Source organism: Pongo abelii, chromosome 20 (genome assembly GCF_028885655.2).
Source record: "Pongo abelii isolate AG06213 chromosome 20, NHGRI_mPonAbe1-v2.0_pri, whole genome shotgun sequence".
Lineage (NCBI taxonomy): Eukaryota > Metazoa > Chordata > Mammalia > Primates > Hominidae > Pongo > Pongo abelii.
Window position 1 is genome coordinate 8,508,149 of NC_072005.2, and position 17,199 is coordinate 8,525,347.

General features: G+C 55.2%; 2 protein-coding genes across 3 annotated transcripts in view; both read right to left on the reverse strand.

The window, feature by feature from the left end:
• Window positions 1-1,302: 1,302 nt before the first annotated feature.
• ZNF414 (zinc finger protein 414) lies at window positions 1,303-4,908 on the reverse strand. Of its 2 annotated transcripts, XM_002828591.5 has the most exons (8): window positions 4,774-4,908; window positions 3,758-4,070; window positions 3,333-3,440; window positions 3,116-3,221; window positions 2,345-2,688; window positions 2,214-2,264; window positions 1,574-1,747; window positions 1,303-1,487 (listed from the first exon to the last, which is right to left on the reverse strand). In XM_002828591.5, the coding sequence occupies exons 1-8, from the start codon at window positions 4,774-4,776 to the stop codon at window positions 1,414-1,416; spliced, it is 1,173 nt and encodes a 390-aa protein (XP_002828637.1). In that variant the 5' UTR covers window positions 4,777-4,908; the 3' UTR covers window positions 1,303-1,413. The 2 variants fall into 2 exon arrangements, with proteins under 2 accessions (XP_002828637.1, XP_054394600.1); XM_054538625.2 differs by lacking the exon at window positions 4,774-4,908 and having other exon boundaries at window positions 3,758-4,739.
• A 7,375-nt stretch (window positions 4,909-12,283) lies between these two features.
• The window catches only part of MYO1F (myosin IF), a 59,372-nt gene continuing 54,456 nt past the window's right edge, over window positions 12,284-17,199 (reverse strand). The window contains exons 25-28 of the mRNA XM_024238289.3: window positions 16,655-16,738; window positions 13,804-13,999; window positions 13,547-13,716; window positions 12,284-12,775 (exon numbers count right to left, since the gene is read on the reverse strand). Of these exons, the coding sequence (XP_024094057.2) occupies window positions 12,699-12,775; window positions 13,547-13,716; window positions 13,804-13,999; window positions 16,655-16,738 (527 nt within the window). The 3' untranslated portion in view covers window positions 12,284-12,698. The remainder of the gene's footprint in view (window positions 12,776-13,546; window positions 13,717-13,803; window positions 14,000-16,654; window positions 16,739-17,199) is intronic.

Here is a 17,199-nt window from a genome sequence, read left to right on the forward strand (position 1 = left end):
TGGAGTGCAGGGTCTTGATCTCGGCTCACTGCAAACTCCGTCCCACCGGGTTCAAGCGATTCTCCTGCCTCAGGCCCCGAGTAGCTGGGATTATAGGTGCCCACCACCATGCCCAGCTAATTTTCATATTTTTAGTAGAGATGGGGTTTCACCATGATGGCCAGGCTAGTCTCCAACTCCTGACCTCAAGTGATCCACCCACCTCTGCCTCCCAAAGTGCTAGGATTACAAGCATAAGCCACCACGCCCAGCCATGCCTGGCTATTTTTTGTATTTTTTTGGGGAGGGGTAGAGATGCGATCTTGCTAGGTTGCCCAAGCTGATCTTGAACTCCTGGCCTGAGGCGCCCCTCCTGCCTCAGCTTCCTAAAGCACTGAGACTGCAGACATGAGTCACCTCTCCTGGTTATGGGACTGCTTTTTAACTTCCTTTATTTTTGAGATGGAGTTCCACTCGTATTGCCCAGGCTGAAGTGCAATAGCACAATCTTGGCTCACTGCAACTTCCACCTCCCAGGTTCCAGTGATTCTCCTGCCTCAGGCTCCCAAGTAGCTGGGATTACAGGTGTGCGCCACCACACCCGGCTAATTTTTTGTGTTTAGTAGAGATGGGGTTTTACCATGTAAGTCAGGCTGGTCTCGAACTCCTGCCCTCAGGTGCTCCACCTGCCCCAGCCTCCCAAAGTGCTGGGATTACAGGCGTGAGCCACTGTGCTTGGCCAGGACTTCTTAAAAGAAAACTGGAGGCTGGGCGTGGTGGCTCACGCCTGTAATCCCAGCACTTTGGGAGTCTGAGGCGGGCGGATCATGAGGTCAGGAGATCGAGACCATTCTGGCTAACGCGGTGAAACTCCATCTCTATTAAAAATACAAAAAATTAGCCAGGCGTAGTGGTGGGCGCCTGTAGTCCCAACTACTTGGAAGGCTGAAGCAGGAGAATGGCGTGAACCCAGGAGGTGGAGCTTGCAGTGGGACGAGATCGAACCACTGCACTCCAGCCTGGGCGACAAAGCAAGACACTGTCTCAAAAAAAAAAAAAAAGAAAAAGAAAACTGGAGAGTCCCCATCCCATTTGGTTTCTGGACAAGGGAGAACGGTGCCACAGTGGGTATTGGGGACCTCAACCACAGCTGGAGGTGGGGACCTGGGTCCCAGGATTGGGGTGATGGGAAGATAGGACACAGGTGGGCTGTGAGGCCTGCACCTGTGGACCCAGGTGGTCCTCCCAAGATGTGATCGCTCCATGACTGCTGGGCTCCAGCCCACCGTGCTTTGGAAGGGCAAGGGATGGGAACACAGCACAGGCTGGCTCATGGCGCCTTCTTTATTGTCCACTCCAGCCCCCCTTCCCTGCAGCCCCCTCCAAATGACAAAACTACCCACATCCCATGGCCCACCCCCAAAGAGGCCGGGTTCAGAGCTGCGAGAACACTGGAAGCTCCCCCTCTGACAGCAGCGGCGACACCTTGGGTGCAAGCGGGGCCGGATCTGGGTGGGGCAGAGGAGGGGGGCGCCTGAGCCTCAGCGCCTTGGGCCCCCGCCCCCCTCTCCACCCGCGCATTCCTCGGCCTTACCCGCGGGGGCGTCGGGGCGCGGCGGCCCGGGCGCGGGGGCCGCGGGGGCGCCGGGGCGATGGTCCTCCAGGTGCAGGGTCATGGCGGGCCGCGAGGCCGTGGAGAAGGCGCACTGCATGCACGAGTAGCGGCCGCGTGTGTGCTCCCACACGATGCGGCTTGGGGCCGCGTGCCCTGCGGGCAGGCGGGACCCCATCAGTCCCGGGCTCCCCCAGCCCAGAAGACCCGTGCGCCAAGGATGGAGGACGCCGGCGAGGGTGGGTCGGTGGGACCTTTTCCCGCCCCCCATCAGCTTCCGGGTGCCTAGTTCAATTTCTCCCGGGTCTGTCTGCCCCTAGAGTTGGGGGCACCCAACTTGGCTTCTCCGCGTCCCCTACTATCATCCCCCAGATTCACCGTCGGGGAGAAGCCCGCTCCGAGGTGAACGGTGAAAGGGGCGCAAGGTTTACACGGGAACGCCGGCGCAGATGAAGGCGCAGGTGCCAGTCATTTTTAAGGCAAAAATCCTGTATTTCGGGACGGTGGCATTTGTGCCCCCTGGGAAGGGGATGGGCACTGCTGCCTCCTGGTATCCACCGGACCCCGCAGGGCGCAGGAAAGAAAGCCCCTCCACCCCTCCCTGGTGGTCACCTGCACGCACCTGAGGGCGCGTCGGAGCCGCCCTGGGGTCTTCGGGGGCTGCTGCCAGCACCTGCGGTAAAGGGGCGGGTCAAGTTCAGAGTCAGGGCGAGCCCAGCCCGCCCTCCTGGAGGCCCCCGACCCCACACTCACCTTGGCTCTTTTTCCAGACGGCGGCGCTGGAAGCCGGCAGCCCGGGTGCAGCGGCCAGGAAGGGGCGCAGGCGCGGGGGGCTTAGGCCAAAGGGCGCAGGGTTCAAGTAGGACAGGAACGGTCCGGTGGGGGCAGGGGCGGGGGTCGTGAAGGGTTCCAGCAGTGGGAACTGCAGGCCCGGCGCTGATGCGGGGTCAACCTCCGGGGGGCGCTCGGGCGCGGGCGGCTCTCGGTCCAGGGCCGGGGGTGGCGGCGGGGCTGGGCTCTGCGCATGCTCCGCGCAAACATGCAGGTGCTTGAAGAGCGAGCGGTGCGTGCGGAAGCGCAGGAGGCAGTTCTCACACCTGGAGGTGGGCAGAGGGCTGGGCTGGGCTGGGCCTCCAGGGGGAGCAGGGAGAGTGTCCTGTGCAATGCCACCCGCCCTTCGAGCGTGGGAACGGAGCCTGGGCACTAATCGCCTCCCCGCTCCTGTACAACTGTGGTAGCGACCCTTCCTGACCACTTCGGGTGGGAACCCTGGGGAAACCCGGAAAGAAGTCTCAATTTTAAGTTAGGTGGCCGGTTTTCCACTTGGGAGGTAAAGCCTGGCTGGGTGGAGCCAAGCCCACGTGTGCCCCGCCCCATCCAGGGAGGTGAGGGCGGGGCTTTCCCAAAGGCCCACCCACATCAAGTCCCGCCCTCCAACACCCTGACCAGGAAGGGAGGAAGGCCTGGAGCCCACACACAGGGTGAGGCTAGGGCAGGGCGGAGCTCAAGAGGTCAGGGTCTCACTTGAAGTAGCGATTGGGTTTGTAGTGCAGTTTGCTGTGAGCCACCAGCTCCTGCATGCTGGGGAAGGTCTCGGTGCAGCTCAGGGCTGAGCAGCGGAAGAGCTTGCCTGGTAGGGATGAAGGACAGAGAAGTGGAGAGGGGTGGCCAAGGCTGGCTCCGAGGGGTGCTGCCTGTTTCCCACCCTAACCTGCCTCCCCATTACCGGTCCTGGCCCTACCTTCCAGGGACTGTGTGGGCGGGCAGTGGGTTCGCAGATGCTGTGCCAAGTCACGGACGCTGGGAAAACTGAGGCAGCAGCCAGGGCTGGAGCAAGGGATTTGCTTCCCTGCAGGACGCACAGAACAGGGGTCACTGGTCCCTTCCTCACTAGTGCTGTCCCTGACCCCAGGGTTCTGCCCCAGAGAAGCAAATATGATGTGCTGGGGCCTTTACTCTCTGCCTACCACAACAGACTGGTCTGCCACAGTGCAGGGGCTGGACTGGCCAGGCTCACCATTGGAGCCACAGCCTGGCATCCACCAGCTGCTCTGTAAAATGGTGAGTGGCATCCCTCTAGAAAGGCCCTGGGGTTAGAGATTCTCTACGTCTCGCTTCTATTGTTCCAGGGACTGTGATTCCCCAGAAGACCACATCACAGATCACCTGGAGGTGGGCGTCGTCTGGGAGGCCGCAGGTCCTCGCCGGTCCCGGAGACTATGCTGGTCAGGCCAGGGCTGGGTCCGGGGCCAGGCTGGCAGCTGTCTGGGGCTGGGGAGGAGCCCTGCTGCATCCCTCCAGCCCCTCCACGTTCCCACACCGGCGGTGTGGCTGCCTGCTCAGGGCCTGGCTCCTCCGACATGGAGGAGGAGGGGGCTGCAGCTGGCACAGCCGGGGACAACACCTCCTTGTCGGTCTCACTGGAGCTGGACTCTGCAGTGGCCAGCATGTCCGGGCTGGGCCCTGAGGGTTTCTCCTCCTGGTGGAAGGAAGAGGCAGAGAGGACCCTTCTGGGCTCTGGGTCAACCCAGTCGGCCCCCATCCTAAGGAATCACCAGCAGGAGAGGATAGGGGAATACGTAAGGGTGGACTAAGCTCTTTTTTTCTTTTTATAAAGATTGGGTCTCGCCATGTTGCCCTCGCTGGTCTTGAACCCCTGGTCTCAAGTGATCCTCCTGCCTTAGCCTCCCAAAGTGCTGGGATTAGAGTCGTCAGCCACTGCACTGGCCCGGATTGAGCTCCTTATGCACATGGGAGAAGCATCTCCTCTCCTCAACTAGGGTAGGTGGGAGCCCCAGTACGCGACACAAGCGTGGCCTAGAGGGAGTGGGCGGGGCCAAGGCTACGGAGGCGGGGCTATGGGCAGGCAGCGACTGGGAAGATGCTAGAGGAGCTAGACATGGATTGTCTGAGGACCGAGACCGGCCGGCCTCGAGCAGTGTGGACTATCTTGGAGGTGCTGGGGGCCCGGATGTAAGAAATTTAGGGGCGGAGTCCTAGCCTGGTGGGCGTGGTCCATTCCGGGCCGGGCCCGGAAGTAGGGCGCTCTCCGAGTGACAGCCAGCGGCGGACGGGTGCCCGGATGTGGGGGCGGGGTCGGCCGGAGGCTGTGGGCGCGACAGGGCCGCTCCCCGCCAGTCCCTGCCGCTCCGCCGCGCCCGCGACCCCGGTGCCGCGCTCACCATCTTCGACACGGCTCGGCCTCTTGTTTCTGCGGCTCCGGCAGCTGCAGCTTAGGCGGCGGCCACCCTCTGGGCAGTGCAAGCTCGCGCTCACGTCAGCGCCATTTTCCGCCTCTCAGCTCTCGCGAGATTGGGGGCGGGGCCTGCGCAGGGCGCTCGGAGACGGGGCGGGGCCTGAGGGCAGAGTCATCCTGGAGCGCAGGTTGGACGCTGGTGCAATATTGCTATCCCCGGGCAGTCAGCGCACACTTCAGCAGACTCCGTGAACGGAGATCCGGGATGACCTCACTGTCCTAGTCTTCAAAGTGGGCACCTTCATCCCCTCTAGTCTTGTCCTAAGATCACCCCTGGACAGGCGATAAACAGCAGTTCTTCTTTATTTTTATTTTTTATTTTTTTAAGACGGAGTTTCGCTCTTGTTGCCCAGGCTGGAGTGTAATGGCGCGATCTCGGCTCACTGCAACCTCCGCCTCCTGGGTTCAAGCGATTCTTCTGCCTCAGCCTCCCAAGTGGCTGGGATTAGGGGCGCCCACCACCACGTCTGGCTAATTTTTTGTATTTTTAGTAGAGACTGGGTTCCACCATCTTGTCCAGGCTGGTCGTGAACTCCTGACCTCGGGTGATCCACCCGCCTCGGCCTCCCAAAGTACTGGGATTACAGGTGTGAGCCACCGCGCCCGGCCAGTTCTTTATTTTTTATAGTGTTGAGACAGGGTCTTGCTCTATCGCCCAGGCTGGAGTGCAGTGATGCGATCATAGCTCGCTACAGCCTTGACCTCCTGGGTTCAGGCGATCCTCCCATCTCAACCTCCCGAGTAGCTGGGATTACTGGCGTGCGCCACCGTGCCCAGCTAATTTTTAAATTCTTTTTAGAGACAGGGTCTCTCTGTGTGTTGCCCAGGCCGGTCTCAAACTCCTGGGCTCAAGCAATCCTCCCGCCTCGGCCTCCCAAGTGTTAGGATTGCAGGCGTGAGCCACCTCGCCTCCCCTTGCACTCACATTTTAAAATGGGGAAACAGCATCGCTCGAGCCAGGGACGTCGAGGCTGCAGTGAGCGTGATGGCACCACTGCACTCCTGCCTGGTCGAAAAAGCGAGACCCCCATCTCTAAAAGTTAAATAAAAATAAATAAAAATGGGGAAATAGTAAATCAACAAGTGCAAAAACAATCTTTTGTCCTATTCAGAGCAATGAAGGAAACAATGAAATGTCGAAGTGATGAGTCAGGGAAGCCACTCTGAGGAGGTGACTTCGGAGCTGTCTCCAGATGATCAAGGAGTGAGCTGGTGGAAAGCCCGAGGAGCAGGGGGCTCTACCGGATAGCTGGTGGTGATGTCCTGGAGTGGGGCAGGACGGGCTTATTTTGGTCAAAGAGTAGCGAGGCGGCTAGGGCACCACTGGAGCAGAGTGGAGGCGGGGTATGGAGGTCAGAAAGCGAATATGGTGCGCGGTAGGTCATGCAGGGCCATGGGAGTGGTGCAGAGAGAGGAGTGTGGTTTCTGTTGTAACCACTGGTGAATTTTTAGCAGGGGGAGGCGCATCATCAGATTCCTGGCAGTCACTTGGAGGAGGATGGGCTGTTGAGAGGGCGGTAAGGTAGATCTAACATCTTAGATCTCTCTAATATATCATGCTGCCATTCAAGAGGTGTTTGTTGAGTTCTAGGCAACTGTAGGGTTTTTTTTTTTTTTTTTTTTTTGACGACGTCTTGCACTGACACCCAGGCTGAAGTACAGTGGCGCGATCTCGGCTCACTGCAACCTCCGCCTCCTGGGTTCAAGCGATTCTCCTGCCTCAGCCTCCCAAGTAGCTGGGATTACAGGCATGTGCCACCACGCCAGGCTAATTTTGTATTTTTAGTAGAGACGGGGTTTCTCCATGTTGGTCAGGCTGGTCTCAACTCCCAACCTCAGGTGATCCGCCTGCCTCAGCCTCCCAAAGTGCTGGGATGACAGGCATGAGCCACTGCACCTGGCCACAACTGTAGGTTTTATGTGCAATGTATTTCCATCTGCAAAGCAAGTTGTACCTGTGCACTTTTTTTTTTTTTTTTGAGACAGAGTCTCACTCTGTCCCCCAGGCCGCAGTGCAGTGGCATGATCTTGCAACCTCCACCTCCTGGGTTCAAGCAATTCTCGTGCCTCAGCCTCCCAAGTAGCTGGGACTACAGGCTTGTGCCGCCACGCTCAGCTAATTTTTTTTTTGTATTTTTAGTAGAGACGGGGTTTTGCCATGTTGGCTAGGCTAGTCTTGAACTCTTGGCCTCAGCAATCCACCTGCCTTGGGCTTACAAAGTACTGGGATTACAGGCATGAGCCACTGCATCCGGCTTTTTTGTTTGTTTGTTTTTTTGAGACACAGTCACACTCTGTTGCTCAGGCTAGAGTGCAGTGATGTGATCACAGCTCACTGCAGCCTCAACCTCCCTGGGCTCAGGTGATCCTCCTACCTCAGCCTCCCTAGTAGCTGGTACTAAAGGTGTGTGCCACCACACCCAGCTAGTTTTTATATGTTTTGTAGAGATGGGGTTTTGTCACATTGCCTAGGATGTTCTAGAACTCCTGGGCTCAAGTGATCTACCCGCCTCAGCCTCACAAAGTGTTGGGATTTCAGGTGTGAGCTACTGTATCCAGCCCCCTATGGGCTTTTATATGCAGAGAATACCTTTAGGAGATATTTAAAAACTGGGGAGAGGAACAGGGATGTTTGAGTGGGAGAGAGACTGAGTTTTCACTTTTGTGTTTTTTGAATTTTTTTTTTTTTTTCTGTCCAGGCATGGTGTCTCAAGCCTGCAATCCCAGCACTTTGGGAGGCTGAAGTGGGAAGATCACTTGAGGCCAGGGGTTTGAGACCAGCCTGGGCAACAGAGCAGGACCCCATCTCTACAAAAAATAAAAAGATTAGCTGGGCGTAGTGGCACATGCCTGTAGTCTCAGTTTCTTGGGAGGCTGAGGTGGGAGGATTGCTTGAGACCAGAATTTAGAGGCTGCAGTGAGCTGTGTTCATGCCACTGCACTCCATCCTGGGCAACAGAGCAAGACCGTGTCTCTAAGAAAATAAAACAAAAGGCCAGGCACGGTGGCTCACGCCTGTAATCCCAGCACTTTGGGAGGCTGAGGCAGGCGGATTACGAGGTTAGGAGTTCGAGACCAGCCTGACCAACATGGTGAAACCCCATTTCTACCAAAAATACAAAAATTAGCCGGGCATGGTGGCACGTGCCTGTAATCCCAGCTACTCAGGAGGCTGAGGCAGGAGAATCACTTGAACCCAGGAGGCAGATGTTGCGGTGAGCCGAGATCGTGCCACTGCACTCCAGTCTGGGCAACAGAGCAAGACTCAGTCTCAAAAATCAATACATACATACATGCAAAAATAAAACAAAAACAAATTAAAATTTTTTCTTTTAATTATTATTCATTCAGTTAAAAACTCATTTGCTTTAAAAAACAAAGATCATTTTAATGCACGGTATGGATGTGTGTGTGTGTGTGTGTGTGCAGGAGAGGCTAGTGCAATCTGCGGAAGGATGGGGTGAGGTGGCAGAAGGGACAGGGACCCAAGGAAGGAAGGGAGAGGAGGGACTGGACTTAAGAAATTTTGTAAAAGAGTCAACAGGATGTGGGGGTGAGCAGCAGGTGGGGCACACATGACTGAGGTCTGCAGTCTGAAGATGCCTGTAACCTAGATAGGAGATGATATCTTTTAGCATATGCTAAACCTTTAAGATAATGGCCCATGGTGCCGTGCACAGTGGCTCACACCTGTAATCACAGCACTTTGGGAGGGTGATGCGGGATCATGGTTTGATTCCGGGAATCCAAGGCTGCAGTGAGCTATGATCATACCACTGCATTCCAGTCTGGGACAACAGAGTGAAACCCTGTCCCAAAACAACAGCAACAGGAATGAGATGCTGGAGTGCAGTGGTGCGTGCCTGTAATCTCAGCTACTGGGGGAAGGCTGAAGTGGGAGGATCGCAGGAGCCCAGGTGGTCGAGACCAGCCTGGGCAACACAGTGAGACCCCATCTTCAAAAAAAGAAAAGGAAATTCAGAGATGGAAAGCACCAGGGCCATTCAAGAGATTGCTAAATGCTTTTGTGTCATCATTGAGCAATAAAAGGGCCCTTGAGACCTGGTTGCAGCCTTGAGAATTTTTTCCAGCCATGCTCAGCTTCCCAAGACAGGCACAGAAGGGAGAATAGATTTGCAGAAGGCTCTGCTGGCTAGTCTTGCTGTGTGTGTGTGTGTGTGTGTGTGTGTGTGTGTGTGTGTGTGTGTGTGTGTGTGTGTGTGTGTGTGTGTGTCACAGTCTTGTTCTGTCGCCCAGACTGGAGTGCAGTGGCACAACGTCGGCTCACTGCAACCTCCACCTCCCGGGCTCAAGCGATTCTCCTGCCTCAGCCTCCCGAGTAGCTGGGACTACAGTCGTGAGCAACACGCTCAGCTAATTTTTGTATTTTTAGTAGAAATGGGGTTTCACCATGTTGGCCAGGCTGGTCTCGAACTCCTTACTTCAAGTGATCTGCCCACCTCAGCTTCCCAAGCCCTGGGATTACAGGCGTGAGCCACCGTGCCCGGCCGCTAGTCTTGCTTTGATTCCTGGCTCTACTGGGGATTCCCGATGCCCCATTCTCCCGTTGGGTAGGTATTCTGTGCCTGAAGTTCGTTCATCACAGCTTAGATCACTCTGTGCAGGGCTTGTCAACCAAATCTGCTGAGACTGACCCTCTGCCACCTTCCTGGCTCCTGCTGCAACGCCCATTCCACTTCTGAATTCCCCTCTCTTCTGTGGGCCAGTCCTCACCTCACCAGTCAGCCCCATCTCTACTGGACTGGCTTCTCTTTGAGGGGCTGAGCACGGAGCGGGTGTCCCTATTAGAAAGCTAGAATTAATTATTATTATTATTATTATTTTTAGAGAGAGACAGGGTTAGCTCTGTTGCCCAGGTTGGAGTACAATGTTGCAATCAGCTCACTGCAGCCTCAACCTGCTGGGCTCAAGTGATCCTCCCATCTTAGCCTCCTGAGTATCTGGGAATACAGGCACGACACTAGCTTTTTTTTTTTTTTTTTTGAGATGGAGTCTCACTCTGTCACCCAGGCTGGAGTGCAGTGGCGCCATCTCGGCTCACTGCAACCTCCGCCTCCCAGGTTCAAGCAATTCTCCTGCCTCAGCCTCCCGAGTAGCTGGGACCACGGGTGCGCACTATCACGCCTGGCTAATTTTTTGTATTTTTAGCAGAGATAGGGTTTCACTGTGTTAGCCAGGATAGTCTCGATCTCCTGACCTTGTGATCTGCCCGCCTTGGCCTCCCAAAGTGCTGGGATTACAGGTGTGACCCACTGCGCCCGGCCAATTTAAAAATTTTTTTGTAGAGACAGGGTATTAGTAGGTTGCCTAGGGTGGTCAAACCTTAAGTGATCCTCCTGCCTTGGCCTTGCAAAGTGCTGGGATTACAGCTGTGAGGCACCATGCTTGGCCAGGATTTGGTTTATTTTAGTATTAGAGACAGGGTCTTGCTGAGTTGTCCAGGCTGGAGTGCAGTGACGCGATCATAGCTCGCTTCAGCCTTGAACTCCTGGGATCAAGTGATCCTCCAGCCTTGGCCTCACAAGGTGCTGGGACTACAGGCATGCATCACCACTCCCAAAATTCAGGATTTTTTTTTTTTTTTTTTTTTTGAGACAGAGTCTCACTCTATTGCTCAGGCTGGAGTTCCATGGTGCAATCTTGGCTCACTGCAGCCTCCACCTCCTGCCTCAGCCTCTCAAGTATCTGGGACTACAGGCGCGTGCCACCATGCCCAGCTAATTTTTGTATTTTTAGTAAAGACAGGGTTTCACCATGTTGGCGAGGCTGGTCTGGAACTCCTGACCTCAGATGATCCGTCCGCCTTGGCCTCCCAAAGTGCTGGGATTGCAGGCATGAGCCACTGCACCCAGCCCAAAATTCAGGATCTTTAGGCTCAGACCATAGCAGGACTCCAGTCTTAGTCCCAGTTGGGTGAAGACTAAGAGGGCACAGACATGGGATGGGGTGTAGGGGGCAGGAGTGACCCAGAGTGCATTGAGGGTGGGAGCATGTGGGACCTGCCTCTCTCCATAGCTCCCAGATGGGTTTGGCAGCTGTAGCTTCAAGACTAACAGGACCTGCTGGACCATTTGGGATGCAGATTTTGGAAGGGAAACTGAGACAAATTCTTTCTTTTCTTTTCTTTCTTTCTTTTTTTTTTTTTTTTTGAGACGGAGTCTCCCTCTGTTGCCCAGGCTGGAGTGCAGTAGCGCGATCTCGGCTCACTGCAAGCTCCTCCTCCCAGGTTCATGCCATTTTCCTGCCTCAGCCTCCCGAGTAGCTGGGACTACAGGCGCCCGCCACCACGCCCGGCTAATATTTTGTATTTTTAGTAGAGACAAGGTTTCACCATGTTAGCCAGGATGGTCTCGATCTCCTCACCTTGTGATCTGCCCGCCTTGGCCTCCCAAAGTGCTAGGATTACAGGCGTGAGGCACTGCGCCCGCCTCCTCCCTCCCTCCCTTCCTTTCTTTTTTTCTGAGACGGAGTCTTGCTCTGTTGCCCAGGCTGGAGTGCAGTGGCACAATCTCGCCTCACTGCAACCTCCGCCTCCTGGGTTCAAGTGATTCTCCTGCCTCAGCCTCCTGAGTAGCTGGGATCACAGGCACCCACCACCACGCCTGGCTAATTTTTTTTTCTTTTTGTGAGATGGAGTCTCACTCTGTCATCTAGGCTGGAGTGCAATGGCACGATCTCGGCTTACTGCAACCTCCACCTCCCAGGTTCAAGCAATTCTCCTGCCTCAGCCTCCCGAGTAGCTGGGATTACAGGTGCCCACCACCAGACTTGGCTAATTTTTGTATTGTTAGTAGAGATGGGGTTTCGCCATGTTGGCCAGGCTGGTCTTGAACTCCTGACCTCATGATCCACCTGCCTCGGCTTCCCAAAGTGCTGGGATTACAGGCGTGAGCCACTGCGCCTGGCCATGACAAATTTTTTTTTTTTTTTTTTTTTTTCAAGACGGATTCTCACTCTGTTGCCCAGGCTGGAGTGCAGTGGCATGATCTCGGCTCACGGCAGCTTCTGCCTCCCGGGTTCAAGTGATTCTCCTGCTTCAGCCTCCCCAGTAGCTGGGATTACAGGCAGGCACCACCACACCCGGCTTTTTTTTTTTTTTTTAATTTTTAGTAGAAACAGGGTTTTGCTGTGTTATCCAGGCTGGTCTTGAACTCCTGATCTCACGTGATCTGCCCACCTCAGCCTCCCAAAGTGCTGGGATTACAGGCATGAGCCACTGCACCCGGCCCAAACTGGGACAAATTCAAGCTTTGTGGTCACATATGAACGCAAGGCATGGCTCTGTGCAGTCTTGGGTCAGTGAACCTCTCTGAACCTCCATTGTTCCACCTGTAAGATGGGGTCCTTCAAAGCTCCTACCTCACAGGGTTGTGAAAACATCGTCCTTGTTGGGCACTTAGTAAATTAACTCATGCTTTCACCTGGCAAATGTTTATTGCCTTAGTGATGACAGAATGAGCAAAATCACGCTTGTCAAGGACCCCCCGTCCCCAACTGTGCCTGGCACTTTGCCAACAGCACAGGACTCAAGACCCATTTCTTAATCACATGGAAGTTGGGAGGTAGATTCTACTGTTAGTCCAATTTGACACACGCAGAAATGGAGAATGGGCAGCGGGTGTGATGTTGGGGGAAGACCAGGGCCCGGGGGCGGGGGCTGCAGCAGTGACCCGCTGACGCAGGGCCTGGGCAGGACTGGAGGCCACAGGACTGGACTTTTAGGCCATTGTAGCCCAGGTAAACGAGGCTCTCATTGGCAGGGCCTGGCTCCCCACCAGGCAGGCAGGCAGACAGGTGGGCGAAAGAGAAGGCAGAATCCCAGGGCCCAGCTCAGATCTTCTCCACGTAGTTTCCTGGGAAAAGGCCCTCCCGGCCGTGAAGCCGGCCCTTCCACCAGCCCGAGGAATCTGTGGGAGAGAGGAAAGCTTGAGGTGCCCTTAGCTGGCCCTGGAGAACGCTCTCATGCCTGCTCTGTCCATCTTGTTCATGGGGACTCCCTATGTTGTCCAGGCTGGTCTTAAACTCCTAGGCTTAAGCCATCCTCCTGCCTCAGCCTCCCAAAGTGCTGGGATTACAGGTGTGAGCCACTGCATCTGGCCATTTCTACTCTTAAGAGTTTTTTTTGTAAATCTTTTGTAGAGATGGGGTCTTGCTAGGTTGCCCAGGCTTGTCTCAAACTCCTGACCTCAAGTGATCCTCCTGCCTCAGCCACCGAAAGTGCTGGGATTACAGGCATGAGCCACCTCACCCATCTGTTATCTCTGTTCTCCCATGGGGAGGGTGTGCAGTGGTGGGGTCTGCCTGGCGATGTCAGGGTTCTTTTTTTTTTTTTTTTTTTTTTTGAGACAGAGTCTCGCTCTATTGCCCAGGCTGGAGTGCACTGGTACAATCTCGGCTCACTGCAAGCACCACCTCCCGGGTTCACGCCATTCTCCTGCCTCAGCCTCCCGAGTAGCTGGGACTACAGGCACCCGCCACCACGCCCGGCTAATTTTTTGTATTTTTAGTAGAGACGGGGTTTCACCGTGTTAGCCAGGATGGTCTCGATCTCCTGACCTCGTGATCCGCCCACCTCGGCCTTCCAAAGTGCTGGGATTACAGGTGTGAGCCACCGCGCCCGGCCGATGTCAGGGTTCTTATCACTCCCCTCACCCCAGCTTCTTCCCTGGTACACACACCTTCCATGAGGATCTCGATGACCTCGTTCACGTTGAAGCTCAGCTCGTCCACATCTTGGCCCACGTACTGGTACAGGGCCCGGCACCTGGGACCATGTGTCCGAGGCTGGGGCTTGGGTCGGCCCACACCAGGCACTGGCCGTTGCCCCACGCTGCGCTTCCTCTGCATGCTGTGGGCACAGGGGGTTTGAGTCACAGCCCCAGACACTCCCCTACCCCCTGCCCACCTCCTGGGGCTGCCCTCCCACCCCACCTACCCGGCCATGCCCTGGTCAGGCACGTTGAGGAATTCTGTGTTGTGCTCTGAGGGCGGACGTGCCCGGGGTCGTCTGCTGGCTCCCAGGGATGTGGACGGAGGGCCCCGGGGAGGCCTGTGGGTGCCCCCTCCAGATATGATCTCCAGGGGCAGGGGGCCCCCTCTGGCAGATGGGGGCACCCCATTGCGATCCATGCCTGTGGCAGGAGCAAGGTTGAAGACATGTATTAGGGTGATGCTAGGAGGATTTGAGGAGGACTTGGCTCCCAAGTTCTCAGTCTGAGGGAGGAGACTGCCACACTCTCAACCCAGTGTGGTAAGGATTGGGCCAGATGGAGGGACTCTGTGGCTAGGAGGGCCTAGACAGAAGCTTTTTTAAGCATAATTTTAAAATTATTTTTTACTTTTTTTTTTTTTTTTTTGAGATGGAGTCTTGCTCAGTTGCTCAGGCTGGAGTGCAGTGGCGCAATCTCGGCTCACTGCAAGCTCCGCCTCCTGGGTTCACGCCATTCTCCTGCCTCAGCCTCCCAAGTAGCTGGGACTACAGGCACCTGCCACCACGCCCAGATAATTTTTTTTGTATTTTTAGTAGAGACGGAGTTTCATCATGTTAGCCAGGATGGTCTCGATCTCCTGACCTCGTGATCCGCCCGCCTCGGCCTCCCAAAGTGCTGGGATTACAGGCGTGAGCCACCGCGCCTGGCCAATTATTTTTTACTTTTATTTGTTTATTTTGAGACATGGTCTCACTCTCGCCCAGTTTTGGAGTGCAGTGGTACAATCGTAGCTCACTGCAACTCTGACCTCCTGGGCTCAAGCAATCCTCCCTCCTTAGCCTCCTTTTAAGGGGAGCTGGGACTACAGGTATGCTCCACTATGCCCAGTTGATTTTTATAATTTTTAAAGTAGAGATGGGGTCTCACTATGTTGCCCAGGCTGGCCTCAAACTCCTGACCTCAAGCAATCCTCCCACTTCGGCCTCCCAACATGCTGGTTTTACAGGCATGAGCCACTGTACTTGGCCTTATTTATTTTTTATTTGTTTAGAGACAGGGTTTTGCTCTGTGGCCCAGGATGGAGTGCAGCAGTGAGATCATAGCTCACGGCAGCCTCTAACTCCTAGGCTCATGATATCCTCCCCTCTCAGCCTCCTAAATAGCTGGGACTACAGGCACACACCACCATGCCCAGCTAATTTAAAAATAATTTTCAAGCTGGGTGCGGTGGCTCACGCCTGTAATCCTAGCACTTTGGGAGGCCAAGGCGGGCGGATCACAGGGTCTGGAGTTCAAGACAAGCCTGGCCAACATAGTGAAACCCCACCTCTACTAAAAATACAAAAATTAGCCAGGCATGGTGGTGTGCGCCTGTAGTCCCAGCTACTGGGGAGGCTGAGGCAGGAGAATTGCTTCAACCTGGGAGGTGGAGGTTACAGTGAGCAGAGATCACTCCACTGCACTCCAGCCTGAGCAACAGAGCAAGACACCATCTCAAAAAAAAAAAAAAAAAAAAAAAAAGTCTGGGCACGGTGACTCACACCTGTAATCCCAGCAGTTTGGGAGGCCGAGGCGGGTGGATCACGAGGTCAGGAGTTCCAGAGCAGTCTGGCCAACATGGTGAAACCTTGTCTCTACTACAGATAAAAAAAAAATTAGCTGGGCATGGTGGTGCATGCCTGTAATCCCAGCTACTGGGGAGGCTGAGGCAGGAGAATCTCTTGAACCCAGAAGGTAGAAGGTTGCAGTACGCTGAGATCGCACCATTTCACCCCAGCCTGGGCAACAGGGCTAGACTCCGTCTCAAAAATAAATAAATAAATAAAAAATCTAGGCGTGGTGGCACATGCCTGTAGTCCCGGCTACTCAGGGGGCTGAGGCAGGAGAATCGCTTGAACCCAGGAGGTGGATGTTGCAGTGAGCCAAGATCGTACCACTGCACTCCAGCCTGGGTGACAGAGCGAGACTGCCTCAAAAAAAAAAAAAAAAAAAAAAAAAAAAAATTTTTAGTAGAGACAGGATCTTGCTATGTTGCCCAGGCTGATCTTGAACTCAAGTGATCCTCCTGCCTTGGCCTACCAAGAGTGCTTGGATTACAGGTGTGAGCCATCTTGCCTGGCCAGGAGCGGCTTTGCCGGGGCAAGTTTCCCTCCTCTGTAGGAGGGCTTCTGTGGGTAAGTCTTGGTGGATAAATAAGAGCTCAACAAATGGAATGGGAATTTGAGAGAGAAGCAGAGAAAACGGCCCAAAGGCCTGGAGGTAAGAATAAATTTGGTGAGTTGGGAAAATAAGATGTAGTTTGAGGCCAGGCGCCGTGGCTCATGCTTGTTAATCCCAGCACTTTGGGAGGCCGAGACGGGCGGGTCACCTGAGGTCAGGAGTTCGAGACCAGCCTGGCCAACGTGGTGAAACCCTGTCTCTACTAAAATGATACAAAAATTAGCTGGGCGTGGTGGCGGGTGCCTGTAACCTCAAGTACTCGGGAGGCTGAGGCAGGAGAATCCCTTGAATCCAGGAGGCGAAGGTTGCAGTGAGCCGAGATCGCGCCACTGCACCCCAGCCTGGGAGAGAGTTGGACTCCATCTCAAAAAAAAAAAAAAGATGTAGTTTACAGGGCAGGAGTGTAGGGTAGGAGGAGAGAAGATGTCAGTGGTTAGCCGGGTTTGGGTTTTGAAGGGCTCTGAATGCCAAACTAAGTTTAGCCTTTATTCTGCCGGAGATGTGGAGCTTTGGAGAGTTCTGGACAGAGAAGTGAGTGGTAAACTGTGTTTGTTAGATTTCGTTTGCTGAAGGTCTGGCTTAGGCCATGGGACCCACAACAGACAAGGGAAGATAGCAAGGGACGCAGCTCCTCACCTCTGGGGGGCGCACGGGCCGCCCGGGTAGGGGCCTGGGACGACCTCCGAGGTTTTCCCTTGGCCATTCCCTTCCGCGTAGGCTCTGAAAGAAGAGTGTCAGGGATTTGAGTGACAGACAGACCACGCTCTTTACCCCGCCCACAAGTCTAGTCCATTCTAAGGCTCCGCCGCACCCCGCCCCCTCAGGCTTTCCCATTAGCACCGCCCCTTAGGTACAGGTACACTGGCTCCGCCCACTAATTGGCCTCGCCCCCAAGGGCCCAACACCTCACTGGCCTTGCTCTTTGGGCCCGCCCACTTTAGGACACTCCTTCATCAGTACCCGGTTCCAGGGTCGCCGCTCTGGCCGCACCCCTCTACATTTCTCGCCCCCGCATTGGTCGTGTCTTCTCCTTAACAGTCTTTCTCTCTCTCTAGACCCGCCCCTTCCTTGCTGTTGCCCACTCTGGTCCAGCCTGCTGGCCCCGCCCTACTGTTTTGATTGGTTTCCTCCATGGCCACGTCCCTCCTCCACATTTCACGCCCACTAATTGGTTGCGGCCT